The sequence below is a fragment of the Phoca vitulina genome, unplaced genomic scaffold (assembly GCF_004348235.1).
Source record: "Phoca vitulina isolate PV1807 unplaced genomic scaffold, GSC_HSeal_1.0 scaffold2, whole genome shotgun sequence".
Classification (NCBI taxonomy): Eukaryota; Metazoa; Chordata; class Mammalia; order Carnivora; family Phocidae; genus Phoca; species Phoca vitulina.
The window spans coordinates 67,817,458-67,833,524 of record NW_022589705.1 but is presented as its reverse complement, the minus strand read 5'-3'; the positions used below and the strand labels follow the sequence as shown (position 1 = coordinate 67,833,524).

The window sequence follows — 16,067 nt, the reverse complement described above, 5'->3', positions numbered from 1 at the left end:
CTCCTGGGCCACAAAAGCAGTCAGAAGCCCAGAGAGAGGCGTGCATTCCATTGGTGGGACCCTTTAGGCACCAGCAGTGGGGACACAGAGCCACAGCTAAGGGTCTCAGGACACCCAGGCACAGAGAGCCCACCGGGCTTCTGGAATGCAGTGTGCTGGGCAGGGGGACCAGGACGACTATGGAAGCAGTTGGCAGCTGGTGACGTTGCTGAGCCTTCATCTGAGCCCTGCCACCAGAGCACAGGCCTGAAGTGTCCTCCAGGGGCGGGGTCCCTCTCTCCATGCCCAGCAGATTTGGGTAAAGCAATTGTCAGTCCTTGGAGAAGAAGGAAAAGGAAAGGAAAGCCCACAGGCTAGTCCGCCGGTACAAGCGTCCGCATGAGGCCCCTCAGGGCAGGCGTAGGTCTTCTTTTACTCTCGGGGACCCCAGAGGGCACATGCCCACTTCTGCTGGGCAGGGTGAGAGGGTGGAGGGAGCAAGGAGACACAAGCAGGGCTCCTGCCAAGCCCTGCCCCTCCCTGATGGCTGGGAGAGGGAGCCGTCAACCAGGGGGAGCCCCGGAAAGTGCCTTCTTGAACAGCTTTTCTTGAGCAGCAAACCTGTATGCTGTGGAACCCTGCGGATCTATAGGTGTTTCCCCAGACAACCGCAAGGAGCCAGAGGGGGGCCGGGAGGCAGGGTTCTGGGGTCCCACCCTTTACCCAGGGAGACTCCTTGCTTATAGTAGCAGGCTCGGTGTCAGACTTTGTTTGGAAGAAAGGAAAGGAGGGAGGGAGAGGGAACGAAAAGAAAGGAAGCAAGAGAAAAAGGAAGAAAGAAAGAAAAACTTCCAAAGCCACTGTTCTCAATTATAAAAATGGTTTCCTTCTTTGATCTTCAGCTGAAGGAGAAGGGCCAGGCCAGGTGTCAGAGCAGCAGAAACGAGAGTGGGCACAGTCTGTCTAAACCCGGGTTATGCTGCCCCAGCCACTCTCACTGGGAGACCTGGGGGAACCTCCTTCGCTTCTCCAAGGGCCTCCGTCCCTATCCGTAAGATGGGGAAGAAAGTACCCACTTCAGCGAGTTACCGCGGGGATTGAATGAAATGACTAACACAAAGCACGAGGCACTGGCTGGGATGGAACAGGTGCTCCCAAATGCCCTCTCCCTTCCGGTCCTCCCACCGAAAGACCTACTTGAGAACCAAGGCAGAAGTCAGTGGGAGAGCCTGGAAGGCCATCCCAGCAAGGACCAGGGCTGCCTGTGGACTGGGGACGTGGGAGGGGGGATGGCGCAAAGGCTCCCAGACTTCCCAGCGGGTGGCCAGCGCCCCCCCCCCCCCACTTTGCTCTGCGTAGTTAAGAAGCTGCTTCTGCCGACACCAAGGCCCTGGCACTTCAGTCCAAAAAGGCAAGGAAGGCCAGGGCAGAACCCCAGAAAATGAGGTCACGGTCTCATTTATATGTTCAGACAGGAGCACAGGGCCTCCGCACTGGCTCTCCAGCATGCTTGCAGATAGGAAGGTCAGAGTCGCTTTGAATACAAACAATGAGGACACACGTTTTATTCAGGACGCAATTTGGAGGGCTTCTTACAAGCCAGCTCCGTGCCAGGCCATGGAAGATTCCGAGATGAATGTGATAGTACGCCTACCCTCAACAGTTCCTGGTAGGAAACTTAAACCAGATACAGACCACCCCTGCTCAGTACAGTCTATCCAGGGCCGTGGGCCCGTGGGAGAGGCGGGCAAGAGGCACTCGAGCTGGGCCTTGAAGGGGAGTAGAGGCGGGCAGGGAGCAAGTAGAGGAAGAGACTTCCGGGCAGAGAGAACACCTGAGAACGGGCAGGCAGGGAAGAGTGAGGCATCTGGGGTGTTTGGGGACCCCGGAGTCCACAGACCTTCCTTTATTGCAGAATTCCGGGGGCAAGGAGAACAAAGCCGGCTGGAAAGTAAGTAGCTTAGAGTCACTTGCCAGAGCTTTCCTGGCCACACCAAGAAACATAACGTTTCTCTTAGAAGCAGGTGCCACCCAAGGTTGAAGCAGGTAGGGGTGTTCTCTGTTTTGAAACGATCCTCTCGGTTGGCAAGGTGGGAAGGCAGGTGGTGGGAAACCCCATGAAAAGACGGCTGCCCCTTGAGGGGAGATGAGAAGGCCTTGGAAGGGGCTAGGTTGTGGCATCAAAAGACAATTCAGGGTAGAAATGAGGAAACGTCAGGTCGGATGTGAGAGGCAGGTTGAAAGCGGACCAGAGAGATGCCTGTTCTGTACAGTTAGGCAGGTGATGATCCCACCAGCGGTGGGTTCCAGAAAGACACCACCAATGCAGGCTTCCAAGTTCACGGAATAAACATGCTGCCTGCATTTTCCACGCTGCCAGGCACCGCAGTATTCTTAAAGGTGTCAACATAGGGAAGGCCAATAGGGGGTGCTATAGGCATTCCCTTCCTTCTCCCTTCTGGGCTGAAGGCTCTGTCAGGGTCCGTTCCCGCGTCTCCACCAAAGGCAGACCTGGACAGCTCAGTGTAGCCCCTTTGTTTAGAAGGTTTTCTATAGAAATGGACTTTAGCGTTCCCCCAGCCGGTCATACATATCCCAGGACCTGACACTTGATGGACCCCAGGTCACATTCTTCCTGCCGCAGAGGAGCTGCTGGAGGACTGGGGGGGGGGGGGGGGCTTTTGTAGGTGGTGCCGACCGAGGAGGGACCAGGAACAAAAGACTCAGCAAACCTGTCGCATCCACATTGTAAGCTCACACAGCTACCCAAAAGCTTATACAGTTGACCTCAGTGTGACCTCTGGACTCCTCAGAACACAGACCATGCCAGAAAGCACTGTTTAAGGAGCCAAACGTGTACTTTTGGGGGGATTCCATGGCCGTCCACATACTATGTGAGGTGTTGGAATGGGGTGACATCAATGAGAGGTGGAAAGTAGAGTCTGGGAGGCAACAGTCCTAGAGGCAGACACAACTAGATTCAAGTCCCAGCTCTGCCACGATGCACTGCCTTGGCCTCAGTGTGCTCATATGGAAATGAGTCTAATAATACCTTCTTATGTCATAAGATTGTCGTGGGGATTAAATGAGTTATTGTACGCAAAATGTTTGATGTGATGCAGGGATCCAAGCAGTGCTTGAAATTATGATTACTCTTGTCGTCGTCATCATCATCAAGCATTTAGTGCCTCAAATCCTGTTTGCTCCCCCTTAGTTCCAGGCCTGAAACACTCTTCCCTGCCCCCCACCTCCCCAGGGAGCCTTTCTCACACTGGGTGAGCATGCCTCTTCAGACTCTCATGGCATCTCTAAGCACTGGATCCAAGCTGGGCCTCCCGTGTCCACCACAATGAGCAGTGCACAGTAGGCTTTCAGGAACTGGTTCTTAGGTGATTTTTATGCATGAGTGAGTGAATGAATGAATGAATGAACAAATGAATGAACAGAACCAGGAACCAGGCCGCATTAAGTCATGGGTCTCAATCACACTCTAATAGGGACTGAGTCACGTCCTGGAGGCCCATTTAGGTGGCAGTCATCATGGAGGTGTCCGAAGCAGGCAGTGGGGTTAGAAACAAGCATTCACACCAAAAAGTACCAGGAGCCAGAAGCCCCAATCATGGTAGCAGAGTTGTCGAGGGTGGAGGGCTGGGGAAACACTAGGGCAAGGGCTCTACCTGGGGCCATTACGGTAGTAGAGGGGAGAGGTGATAAGAGCTGGCTACGAATCACAGCAGGAAGGGTGAACACGAGATCTGGTGAAGGCACAAAATTGATAGGACTTAGTGACAGAATGGCTGGAGATGACCAAGGAGTACTTCAAGATATAGCTGGAGAGGACTGGTCAAATGGTACCTTCGGCCGTCTCTAATCTTCATTCTGATTATTGTTACTTTACTGAACAAGGCAAGCGAAGGGAAGCTAAGTGATGCCCATGAAGAGGGGGAGTGGAGAGAGCCCCTGAGCTGGAGCAGGTTTGCCTGAGTTCCCTGCGGCCCTCCTAAATCTCCCTGCTGTCTGGTCTCCCCTGCCCGACCTTTACGCTCTGGTTTGTAATTTTCTTGTTAGTAAGAATCTCTTCTTCAGCTTGATATCTGCTGCATTAGTTATTCATTTGTTATCCACTCCATAAATATTTATTGGGCGCCTCTTACATGCAAGGCAGAGTCCGAGGTCTTAGAACCAAATACAAACATACTTAATTGAGTACGTCACGTTAGAAAGTCAGCGTGGAGAGGTTCCAGGGGAGGAAACTGGCAGCGAGTTTTGCTGGAGAGCATCTGGAAAGGAAATGTGGGAGTTTCATCACTAAGTCCTGGGCTACTTAAAGAGTAAAAGATCAGATGGAGAAATCTGCTGACTTTATAGGAAAAAAAAAGCACAAAGCCCAGCCTGAAAACAAGGGATCAGCAATAATTGGGCATTTCATCCAAGAGAATTTTTTTTAATGAGGAATACTGAAATTAAGTGGTATACTGAAAATCTGAAGGTACATCTGATATGCTCAGATAAAGAGGCTCCAGAGGGAAAGAATATGTTAGGGTGTCTCCAGTTCGGGCACTGCTCCCACGTGGGCTCTGCAGGCATATCCCCCTAGCAGAGAAGCGGTTGTCATGGCTCATGGACATAGTGCTTGGGATCACCCTGTTCTCTGGGCTGACTCCATGCTTCCCACTATGGAGAGTGTCCCAAGTGGTGGTAGTCCCTGGCACAGGTCTGTTTTATGTAGATTTGGCCTGCATTTGCCTTTTTTGGCACCCTGACCCTCAAGGGCTTTGCTACCCACCAATGGTCTGGCCCTCAGGCTTGTGGCAGCATCTCTTAGGAGCTAGTTCAAAATGTAGAATCTCAGGATCAGCCCCAGGCCGACTGAGTCAGAAGCCACATTTAACAGGATCCTTTGCGCTGTCACATGAGAAGCAGTGCTGTGGACAAGCCAAGTACGGAATAACCAGTCCTTTTCTGGACCCATGGGAATGGGGACACCTCCGTGGAGCCACCCTCAGTGCCCTCAGGCTGAGTGTGAAAAGGAAAGCAGAGATTTGAGGTGTCGGAAGGGAAGAGAGAAGCAACTGCTTGGTTCCAGGTGCAGAGCCCCCACCACGGGACCCCCAGCAGGCTCCTCATCCTCGCTCCTCTGTGTCTGCCTCTTACTTTGTGTCTGGGGATATAGAACAGCTGCATGTCCCCCACACACCAGCCATGTCCTATTTCTGTGTCTTTCACTTGCTGTTCCAGTTGTGTGTGACCCCCTTTACTCTCTCCTTGGTAACTCCTTGCAGCCTCAGCCCAGGGATCAGTTCCTAGGAATCCACCCTGGTCATTCAGGCAGGGCTAAGTACCTTTCCTCTGTGCCCCACCCCTCCATTGTTCCCTTGATCCCAATGCTCATCTCCCTTGGCCACTGGTGACATTACCTGTCTCTGCAACATCCTGTGGTCGGAGTTTCTTGGTCAGTTTCAGAGCTGCTTCAAGGTCGTAGACTTGGGAGCGGGTGAACTTCACATCCCTACTGAGCTCATTTATCTCCTTGATCAGGGAGACATTTTCCTGTAGAGGAGAGGTGGCAAGGTGGCCACCATGCTTGGCTACACCCAGATCCCCCACTAAACCCAAAACTCTTCAAGATCAGAGGCCAGGTCTTACTTTCTATATACCCCAGGATCAGCACAGTGCCTGGTCCATAGTAAGTACTCAAGTAAATATTGGAATGGGTGGATGGATGGATGGATGGATGGATGGATATTTGTCAAACACAAAAAGAGAAGTGAACTGTCAATGGATAGAGCAAATGTTCATTATTCATTTATTTTCTATGCTCCTCACTAAACAGTATGCTGCTGAGGGCAGAAACCATTTCTTATTTCTGTCTGTATCCCAGGGACATAGCAGATACCATATAAATGTAGGTTCAACAAATGAATGGGGAAAAATGAATAAAGTATAGCATAGTACTTAAGAGCTCAGAGCTCTGGAGCCAGACTGTCAGAGTTAGAATCCTGACTTTGCCGATTCCTATCCATGTAATTTGGGCAAGTTACATAACCTCTCTATGCCTCAGTTTCCTCTTCTATAAAATTTTGATTATAATAGAATTTCCTCATAGGGTTATTATGATACTTCAATGCATTCAATTCATATAAAGTGCTTAGAAAAGCATTGTTGTTGATGCTGGAAAGGGTCTGGATGCTTGGGAATGGTATACTCTATCTGTATCTTATGTTGCCAGAGTCCACCTGAAGGTAAGTCAGCTGGTACCTCAAGAGGTTTATCCATGGGCTAGGATAAGGACTTGTACCCACTAGAGGAATCTGGGTCCAGGCCCAACCCTGTCTGTTCCACGCACCCTCAGCCCCAGGCCAGGACAGGCCCTGTGCCCACTGATCACTCATCCATCCATACTCATTCTCTCTTCTCCTCTACAGGAAAATGTCTCCCTGATCAAGGAGATTAATGAGCTCCGCAGGGAGCTGAAGTTCACCCGCTCCCAAGTCTATGACCTTGAAGCAGCTCTGAAACTGACCAAGAAACTCCGACCACAAGATGTTGCAGAGACAGGTAATGTCACCAGTGGCCAAGGGGGATGAGTATTGGGATCAAGGGACCAATGGCAGCCACAAGGAGGTCTCCCTTTGGCTTCCAAGGCTGCCTTTCCCCAGAGTCAGATCACATCTACCCCATGGCCTTCCAGGAACCTCTCCATGCTGTACACCTGCTATCCAAAGGATCTGTGAGGCACTTGCCACATTCAAACATGTGCGGGACCAAAATCCTTGGGGTTAGCTATAGTTTTAGAATTCAGAATCTTTCCGATTTTAGCAAGAGCGTACTATATACTGCATATTACATAACATCCCTAGAGGAGTCTGAGGCAGGGCCCTGAAATCAAACACATTTGTATTTCTTTAGTGAAACATGAATATTCACACTGAACTTCATAAATTTTAAAATGCTTTACATTTTTAGAGCTCTTGGCACTTTAGGATTGAGGATAAGGGATTGTGGGCCTGTGCAATTAAAATAAAGACAAAAAGAAAGATTAGAAATATTCAAATGGAAAGGAGGAAAGAATGACATTAGAAATATTAAATTATATCCTAAAGTTCCTCTGAATTTCTGACAGCCAAGGCAAAAAGAGAAACAGAGAAATATGATAGTTTAAATAGTCCTCATTTATGGCAAAAGGTAGGTTTAGAGTTTTTTTTCCTGGGGAAACAAACCTTTCCTTGGCACTAAATTTTGTAAGAAACTTAACACACAGATCCTTATGAAAGGGATGTTGAATAACACAGTGGACAGCCTTTAACTGTATGTCTTCAGACAATTAAAAAACATGCATCAGGTATCCATTTCTTATCTGGATCACTCAGTCAATAAAGACAGAGAGTATAAGGCATTTCCATGGAAAATTAAGTCAGTGTGATTCAAGTATATTGTTTTCTGGTGGTTTACGCTCAGGAATAGAGCTTAGAAGCCTCGATGAATGGAAACCTGCCATGGCCATGGATTGAGGCTTTCCAATATCAGTCATCTCATGTACTATGGTCACGTGAGAGGTTATCATTGGGAGAAGGTGACTGAAGTATACACAGGAACTCTCTACTATTTTCGTAATTTCTTGGGACTCTTAACCTATTACAAAATTATATGTGTAATTGTGTTGTCTTATCTGCCCTTTTTACTAGCGTCGAGGAGAAGTTGAGACAAGAGTAGACTCTCTGAATAGTACCTGAAGTGACAATATTAGGTCTAAAGAACTGACGCAAGAGCACAGTATGTGTTACGAAGATTGAGATACTTGACTTCTTGGAGATGAGGTGGAAGCATAGATGTGCCTGCGAACAATTGCAAAGCCTCTCTTTAAAAAATATTTCAAATATGCCCAAGTGTCCTAGCAAATAATCAACTGAGACGTCCTCAGGATACTGTCTGATATAGCCAATTTCTTCTTATTACTATTGTTGAAATTTTCAGACATATACAAAAAATGAGAGAAAAGCCTAAGGAATTCCCATGAATCCATTCCCCGACTTCAACAAGTATCGGTTCCTGTCACTCTTGCTTCATTGGTATCCACAGTCCCCAGTTATTTCCTCTCTCATCACAGTGGATTATTTTGAAACAAACCCAACATCAGATCATTTGTGTGCTATAGTTTTACTCAAGGAAGATTTCATTTGTAACAGTTGAAGATAGGGATTACCAACTGTCTGCTTTGATCGTGAAGAACCTAAGTCTGACTTCTAATTTTGAACAGGGGGCCACCAAGACAAGTTAGCTCAAAATATATATCCTCAAGCTTTGTAAGATTGACCAATTCAGTTGGTTTTTAAGAAGTCTTTATCTGGGGGCCTGCCTGGGTGGTTCAGTCAGTTAAGTGTCCAACTCTTGATTTCAGCTCAGGTCATGATCTCAGAGTCATGAGATAGAGCCCTGTGTTGGGCTCCATGCTCAGCAGGGAGTCTGCTTGAGATTTTTTTCCCTCTGCCCCCCACCACCCTGTAAAATAAATAAATATTTTTTTTAAAACAGAATTCTTTATCCAAGCAGGACAGGTTGCCATCCCCAAACCACCATTTTAGTTTTAGCAGCATTTGTGTTAAGTTTTCATTCACATAACAATTAACTAGCAGGTCTAATAGACACCTGCATGTTTTTCAATTATTAAAACCATATAATTAGACTTCTAAATAAAGATGGCTAATTAGAAACCTACTAAAATGGCATAAATAAACCATATGATCAAAGGAAACACAAAAGGAAAGAGATACAAAATTTTGAAAGCTGGAAAATGGATAGATGAGTGGTAAATGACTTCATAGACTTCTAAGCCAGAAGTAGGAACCTAGAAGAAACTTAATGTACATCACAAAACCTCCCCAAGGCTCAGGAATTAGCAGAAGCAGATATCTCAGGAAGTAGGGATGAAGGTGGGGCTGAAAACAAGGAAAAGTTTTTAATAAGCTGTTAGATCTACCTAGTGTCCAATACAATGGCTAAAAATAGATGGATCAGGTCCATCATCATGAAATTCCTAAAGACCAGAAAACAAAGGAAAAATCCTTCAAATTTCTATAGAGGATAGGGGGAGGTTTCATGCAAAAGATCAGAAATCCCAATTGCAGGATACAAAATCAACAGACAAAAATTAGTTGCATTTTTATACACTAACAATGAACAATCCAAAAATGAAATTAAGAAAACAATTGCATTTATAAAAACATCAAAAACAACAAATGCTCAGGAATAAACTTAACCAAGCTGGCAAAAGACTTGTACATTAAAAACTACAAAACATTGCTGAAAAAAAATTAAGACACCAATAAATAGAAAAATATCTTATGTTTGGAAGACTTAATACTGTTAAGATGTCAATACTACCCAAAGCAATCTACTAATAGTACAATCCCTGTCAAAATCTCAATGATTTCTTTTGTAGAAATAGAAAATCCATTCCAAAATTCATATGGAATCTCAAGGTATCCCAAACAGCCAAAACAATCTTGGAAAAGAAGAACAAAACTGGAGGTCTCACACTTCCTGATCAAAACTTACTGCAAAGCTATAGTAATCAAAACAGTGTGGTACTGGCATAAAGACAGACATATAGACCAATGGAATAGAGTAAAGAGCCCAGAAATAAACCTTCACATATATGGTCAAATGATTTTCAACATGGGTGCCAAGACCACTCAATGGGGAAAGGACAATCTTTTCAGCAAATGGTGCTGGGAAAACAGGATACCCACATGCAAAAGAATGAAGTTGGACCCTTAACCTTACATCATATACAAAAATTAACTCAAAATGGACCAAGGACCTAAAATTTCAGAGCTAAAACTATAAAACGCAAAGAAGAAATATAGGAGAAAAGCTTTATGACATTGGATATGGCAATGATTTCCTAGATATAACATCAAAAGCACAGGCAACAAAAGGAAAAATAAATAAACTGGACTACATCAAAATTTAAAACTTTCATGCATCAAAGAACACTTTCAGCAAGAGTGAAAAAACAATCCATACAATAGGAGAAAAATATTTGCAAGTCATATATCTGATAAAGACTGAGACCCAGAATAAATAAAAAACTCCTACAACTCAACAACAACCAAAAAAATTTTTTGATGAGCAAAAGACTTGCACAGACATTTATCCAAAGAAGTTACAAAAATGTCTAATAAGCATATGAAAAGATGCTCAACAGAAATCATTAGAAATATGCAATTTTTGTTTGTTTTGAGAGAGAGAGAATGCACATGCAGGTGCACACATGTGTACAAGCGGAGGGGGAGGAGCAGAGGGAAAAGGGAGAGAATCTTAAGTAGGCTCCATGCCCAGCACAGAGTCCAGCACAGGGCTTGATCTCATGACCCTGAGATCATGACCTGGAGCTGAAATCAAGTCAGATGCTTAACTGACTGAGCCACCCAGGTGCCCCAGAAATATGCAAATTGAAACCACAGTGAGATACTACTTCATGTCCATTATGATCACTATTATCAAACAACAAAACAAACAAACAAACAAAAACCCTGCAAGTGTTGGTAAGGATGTAGACAGGGAGGGAAGGAAGGAAGAAGGAAGAAATGGAGTTAGATCAATATAGAATGAATTGGGAAACTATAAGCTAACTAGAGAGGGAAACTTACCTTACAGAGGGAGATAGGTGAGATAAGTATCTGTCAGTCTTGGCTCTGGATGAAGGAAAGAAAAAACAAGAGAAAAGATCTCTCCCTGAGAACTACTAACCAAAAGTCCAACTCAGGCAGGTTTAAGTCCAGAATTTACACTTAATTTGTGGCTCAAAGCAACCTTGGCTGAAGATTTAGTTTAACTGGTAGTGTCTCCAGGTCCCAAGCAGAACCAAATACAAATTTTCTATGGAAGAATACATTTTAAAACCAGTTGTCAAAGAATTCCTATAGATAACATTCTAAGGAACATGAACTCACAATCAAAAATCACTAAATACAGGAGGAAATAAATCACCATGAGTGAAAAACAACAAAAGTATCAAACTACAGAATAAAATCAACAAAGACCGTGGATAATAGAATTATTAAAATAAAAATATTTAATATATTTAAAGAAATAGAAATTTAAAAATAAGACAAAATAAGAGTTTCCCAAGATTGGCTAGGTAGATTAGAAAAAAGAACCAAAAATACTCCTAGAAATGAAAACTATAGGTTGCAATTAGACTCAATGGACAGACTGAACAATGGGTTAGAGGTATCTGAAAGGAGACTTCGTGAACTAAAAGAATGAAGAAATTACCCAGACTGTAGCCCGGCGGGACAAAGGTATAATAAAAGACAAATAAGACGGGTTGGGATAACCCAACTTATGTCAGTTTGAGAAAGAGAATGAGGAGAGGCGACATTATGATAAAGAATAGCTGGAAGTTTTTCAGAATTGATGAAAGATGCCAATCATCAGGTCCAGGAAGCCCGGTGGATCTCAAGCTGGATAAATAAAAAGAAATCTATATGTAAACTGCAGAAAACCAAAGACAGAGATGTTAAAAGCAGCCAGAGAACAGAGAGATTGCATATAAAGGAATAACAATTCAACAGATACCTGACTTCCCCAGAGCAACAGTATAAACCATGTAGAAATTGTGAAATAGTGTCTTCAAAGTGCTAAGAGGTAATAACTGTCCCCTGGAGTTATGTAACTGGTGAAACACAAGAAAAAATTTTTTTTACAAACAACTGAGAGAATTTGTCACCAACAAAACCTCATTAAAGGAACTTTTAAAGAATATATGTCAGGAAGAAAAATTACTCCAGAGGGAAGTCTGACAACTGTATAAAACAATACTAACAATGTCTAAATTGTGGATTAAAATACCAAGACAGAAATAAAACACTGAGCATTTAACCAGGGGAATCAAAGCTAAAGCATTCTAAGTCTTGTATTGTTTTGCAAGAGGGTAAAGATATTAATTTACTTTGGACTCTAAGTTAAATATACTTCTTAAACTTTTCAGGATAACTATTAAGAAAGAAAGAGTGTATATACCTTCCAAACCAGTAAAGGGGAAAACCCCCTAAATTTTGAAAAGGCCAAAAAAGAAAAGGAAAAAGTGACATCAACATAAAATGCAAATAGTAGAAATAAATGCAAATGTATTAGTAGTCACATTCTTATTTCCTATCATGTAAAATGAGAACTTAATCTCCCAAAGGAAGCTTGCAGGCAGGATGCGGAGAGGAGACTGCCCAGCTCTGGTAGAAGGCAGGATCAAGGCAGAGCATGGACCAAGAGGACATGGGGAATATGAGGAGCAAGATGGGGACAGGGGCCATGAGGAGAGCACTGACATGGCCCAACCATGGAGGAAAAGGACAGGAGGGTTTACACACCACAGCGCATGGAAGAAGACCATCAAAGGGGGACTCTGTAAGACTGAACCAAACAAACTGATGAGCAGGCAGGTCATTATCAAAGGGATGAGAAAGAATTGGGGCAGTGAAGAGAAGAAACAGGAAAAGCCCAGCCCATGCCCTCAAGATGTTCACAGACCAAGGAAGGAGACAGAGGGGAAAACAAGGGCCAAAGCCCCACATTCAGCCCACTGGACCATCTATCTTCCACGTGAACTGGTCTTGGGAGGCACAGTTGCACTCCTGGGAACATTCATGGACAGGGTCACCCAGGCCAGGGATGTTTCAGGAGACAACTGCTTCTGGAGGCCAGCCACCAGCCAGCAGCTGTGTCGACCCTGAGCTGTCTCATAGCTCTGCAGTGTCTGATTTCCCCATCCCTTGCCTGTTAGGATACTCCTCATCCAGTACATCCCAGTGCCCAACCTCTGAGGTCCATTGACCTCACTCAGTGATTGCAGAGCCTGGAGGAGCTTAAAGCTACCATCTGCATCAAGATCCTTGTAGCACCTGGTGAAGCACTGGGACAAGAGAGGATGGTATGGCTAGTGGTAGGGCAGAGTAAGAAAAATTCCAAGTGCTGGACTATTTCTAGGCTCAGTCTAGTACATACCTCCAGGACTGTGGCCTCACAAACACAGGTTGGATCTCTCTGGGCAACAAGACAATAACTGAGTAAGTGTAAAAGCCAATGGAGAGGGCAAAGATTAGTCCAAAGACTACGCTGGTAACCAGGAAAGAGGAAGTAGCTAAGGGAGCAGGTGGAGAGGCAAACAGAAACTAGGCAGAGGCAAGTGTTACAGGTGGATGGGCTTGTAGGCTGGGGTGTGCTGTACCTTCCCAGGGGTGCTGCTCTCCCCAGGGCCAGGCCACAGCTTGACCAAAAGGATGGTTATCAGGGGCAACCAGTAGCAGCAGGAGGATGACGAGTCAAGAGCTAGAAAAAGAAGAAATAATAAAAGATCAAAAGCCTAGAAATTGCCAAAAAGAAGAAGAGTTGAGGAGCAAAGGCAAGAAGAGAAGGGTCTAGACTTCTCTTAGGAAGAGTGGGATGAGTCAAGCACTCTTAATGCTGGCCCCATCTTCAGACCAATTAGAAGCCCAAGGCAAGACTGGCCACTGGGCTTTGCTGACAACTTGCTCCTTGCAATACTCTCTTCTTTGGCTTCCAACATGTATTCTTTTCTAGAGTTAACTTCTGATGTACAGGAAAGAGGTTGGCAGTGGGTAGGAAAGAGACCGCTCTTCTACTGAGAGAAGATTGACTGGGAGTTGGAGACACACACTGTCAGCGAAGTAGGTGTCAGTGTCATCTGTGAAGAGTGGAGGAGAGGATGGATTTGGCAATAATTTCTTGGATGTGACACCAAAAACACAGGCCACAAAATAAAAAATAGACTACATAAAAACTGAAAACTCACATGCATCAAAGGACACAATCAACAGAGTAAAAGGGCAGCCTGTGGGATGGGAGAAAATATTTGCAAATCATGTATGTGATAAGGAGTTAGGGTCCAGAATATGTAATTAACACCTGCAGCTCAACAGTAATAACAAAACAACCAGATAGAAACATGGGCAAAGGACTTGAATAGACATTTCTCCAAAGAAAATATACAAATGGCCAACAAGCACGTGAAAAGATGCTCAACATCATCCATCATCAGGGAAATGAAATCAAAACCACGATGAGATGCCACCTCACATGCGTTAGGATGGCTGCTCTCAAAACAAACCAACAGAGAAGTGTTGACGAGGATCTGGGGAAATTGAAACCTTAGTGCACCATTGGTGGGCATGTAAAATGGTGCAGCCACACTACATGGCAGTTTCTCAAACATTGAAAATAGAATTATCATGTGATCTAGAAACCACTCCTGGGTATATGCCCAAAAGAACTGAAAGCAGGGTCTCAAAGAGTTATTTGTACCTCTATGTTGATAGCAACATTATTCACAGTAGCCAAAAGGCAGAAGCAACCCAACGTATATCACTGGATGAAGGGATAAACAAAACTAGTATGTACATGCAATAAAATATTCTTCAGCCTTAAAGAGAAAGGATTTTGACACATGTTGCAACACAGATGAACCCTGAGGACATCATGCTAAGTGAAATAAGCCAGACACACAAAAAAGACAAATACTGTGTGATACTACTTATCTGAAGTTCCTAGAGCATCATGTTCTTAGAGACAGAAAGCAGAATGATGCCATGAGTGTTCTTGCAAGAGTTCTGGGGAATGATTGCGCAACAATGTAAATGCACTTAATGCTACTAAACTCTGTACTTAAAAGTGGTAAGATGGTAAATTTTATGTTATGTTTGACCATAATTTTCTTTAAAGAGTTGGAGTGAGGAGTTAGAGTACAGGCCAAAGTTCAGAAGCACAGCCGGAGGGGGGGAATGAGAGTTTGCTAACCACAGGCAGGAAGTTCGTCTGGGGCTGGAAACTAAGAATTTGAATCGCATAGGTAGCTAGCACACAACAGGCCAGGTGTGAATGGAGAAACTGGGTGGTTGGATAATCTCAGGTTCGGGCTGTGCGGGGCACATGGGGCCGGAGGACAAGGCATCTAGAATGTCAAGGGTGCTGTCAAGAAAATGGCAGAAGAAACCCATGGTGGGTCTAACTGGACAGAAAAGGGAGTGAATCTAAAAGGAACCCCTTTGGTAGGTAAAAAATGGAATAGTCCAGATAGAAGAGATATACACTCAGTCAAAGAACAGAAATCTTGAAGGCAGTGAGAGAGGTGGTAATGGGAGGATGGGCTACTACAGTAGAGATTTAAAGGTGCGGGGTCCTGGGCCTGCTGAGGGAGGGGAAGCCACAGAGCGGATGCCAACATGGCATGGAGGCCAAGGACATAAATGCTGAGAGTTCAGTCTGTGGGGCCAGGGAACGGGATGAGCCATGGGCCCTCGTGGATACCGGCATTGTGTGGGGTGATGGCAGCACCCGAGACAGGAGGGTGGAGTCAGGGGAAAGTCTTCAAGGAGCATGAGTGAGTGGCCAGCCTAGGAGGGGTAGAGAGGGGTCTGCCTCTTGGAACAGGGGTCTTATGTGTGGAGGAGGACTGGGGGATTTGGAAGCCAACCTAGGTCAGCAGGAGAGCGCCACCCTGCTTGGGGAATGGGGCACAGGGGGAATGAGCAGAGTCCGCTGGAGGGGCCTGGGCCAGGCAGACATGGGGGCAGGGCTCAGGAGACAGTGAAAGGGCCTGTCTCTATCCCTAGCATCTGGGATTGAGTGTCTGTCCCTCAGTAAGTGCTCAATAAATCAGAGGACAGAAGGGAAGAAGAGGGATAAGCTGGTTTCAAAAAAGCTTCGCAACAGTCCAGTAACAGGCCCACAGTAGACCTGCTCTGTGCCTTTCAGTGTCCAGTGAGGACATGTCCGGCATCGCACCCACCATGAGACTGAATGAGCAAGAAGAAACCGGGAGAATCATCGAAATGCAACGCCTAGAAATCCAGCGCCTCAGAGACCAGATCCAAGAGCAAGAGCAGGTGCCGGGCTTCCACCCCGTTGGTGGAATTCGGCTTCCTTCCCTTCTCCAGTCAGAAGTGGACTATGAGGTGCAGATCAACTGATCCCCTCTGGTAAGCCATCTGCAGGTGCCCCTGTGCCTCTGCCCCCAGGCCAACTCTGTGCTGTCCCTGCAGTCCCTGTGGCACTGGCCCCGCCAACCTCTT

At 45.4% G+C, this 16,067-nt stretch overlaps 1 protein-coding gene across 1 annotated transcript in view; it reads left to right on the top strand.

The window, feature by feature from the left end:
• The window catches only part of CFAP57 (cilia and flagella associated protein 57), a 68,421-nt gene extending 52,354 nt beyond the window's left edge, over positions 1-16,067 (top strand). Inside the window, exons 21-22 of the mRNA XM_032417162.1 lie at positions 6,405-6,537; positions 15,751-16,067. Coding sequence (XP_032273053.1) covers positions 6,405-6,537; positions 15,751-15,965 — 348 coding nt within the window. The 3' untranslated portion in view covers positions 15,966-16,067. The remainder of the gene's footprint in view (positions 1-6,404; positions 6,538-15,750) is intronic.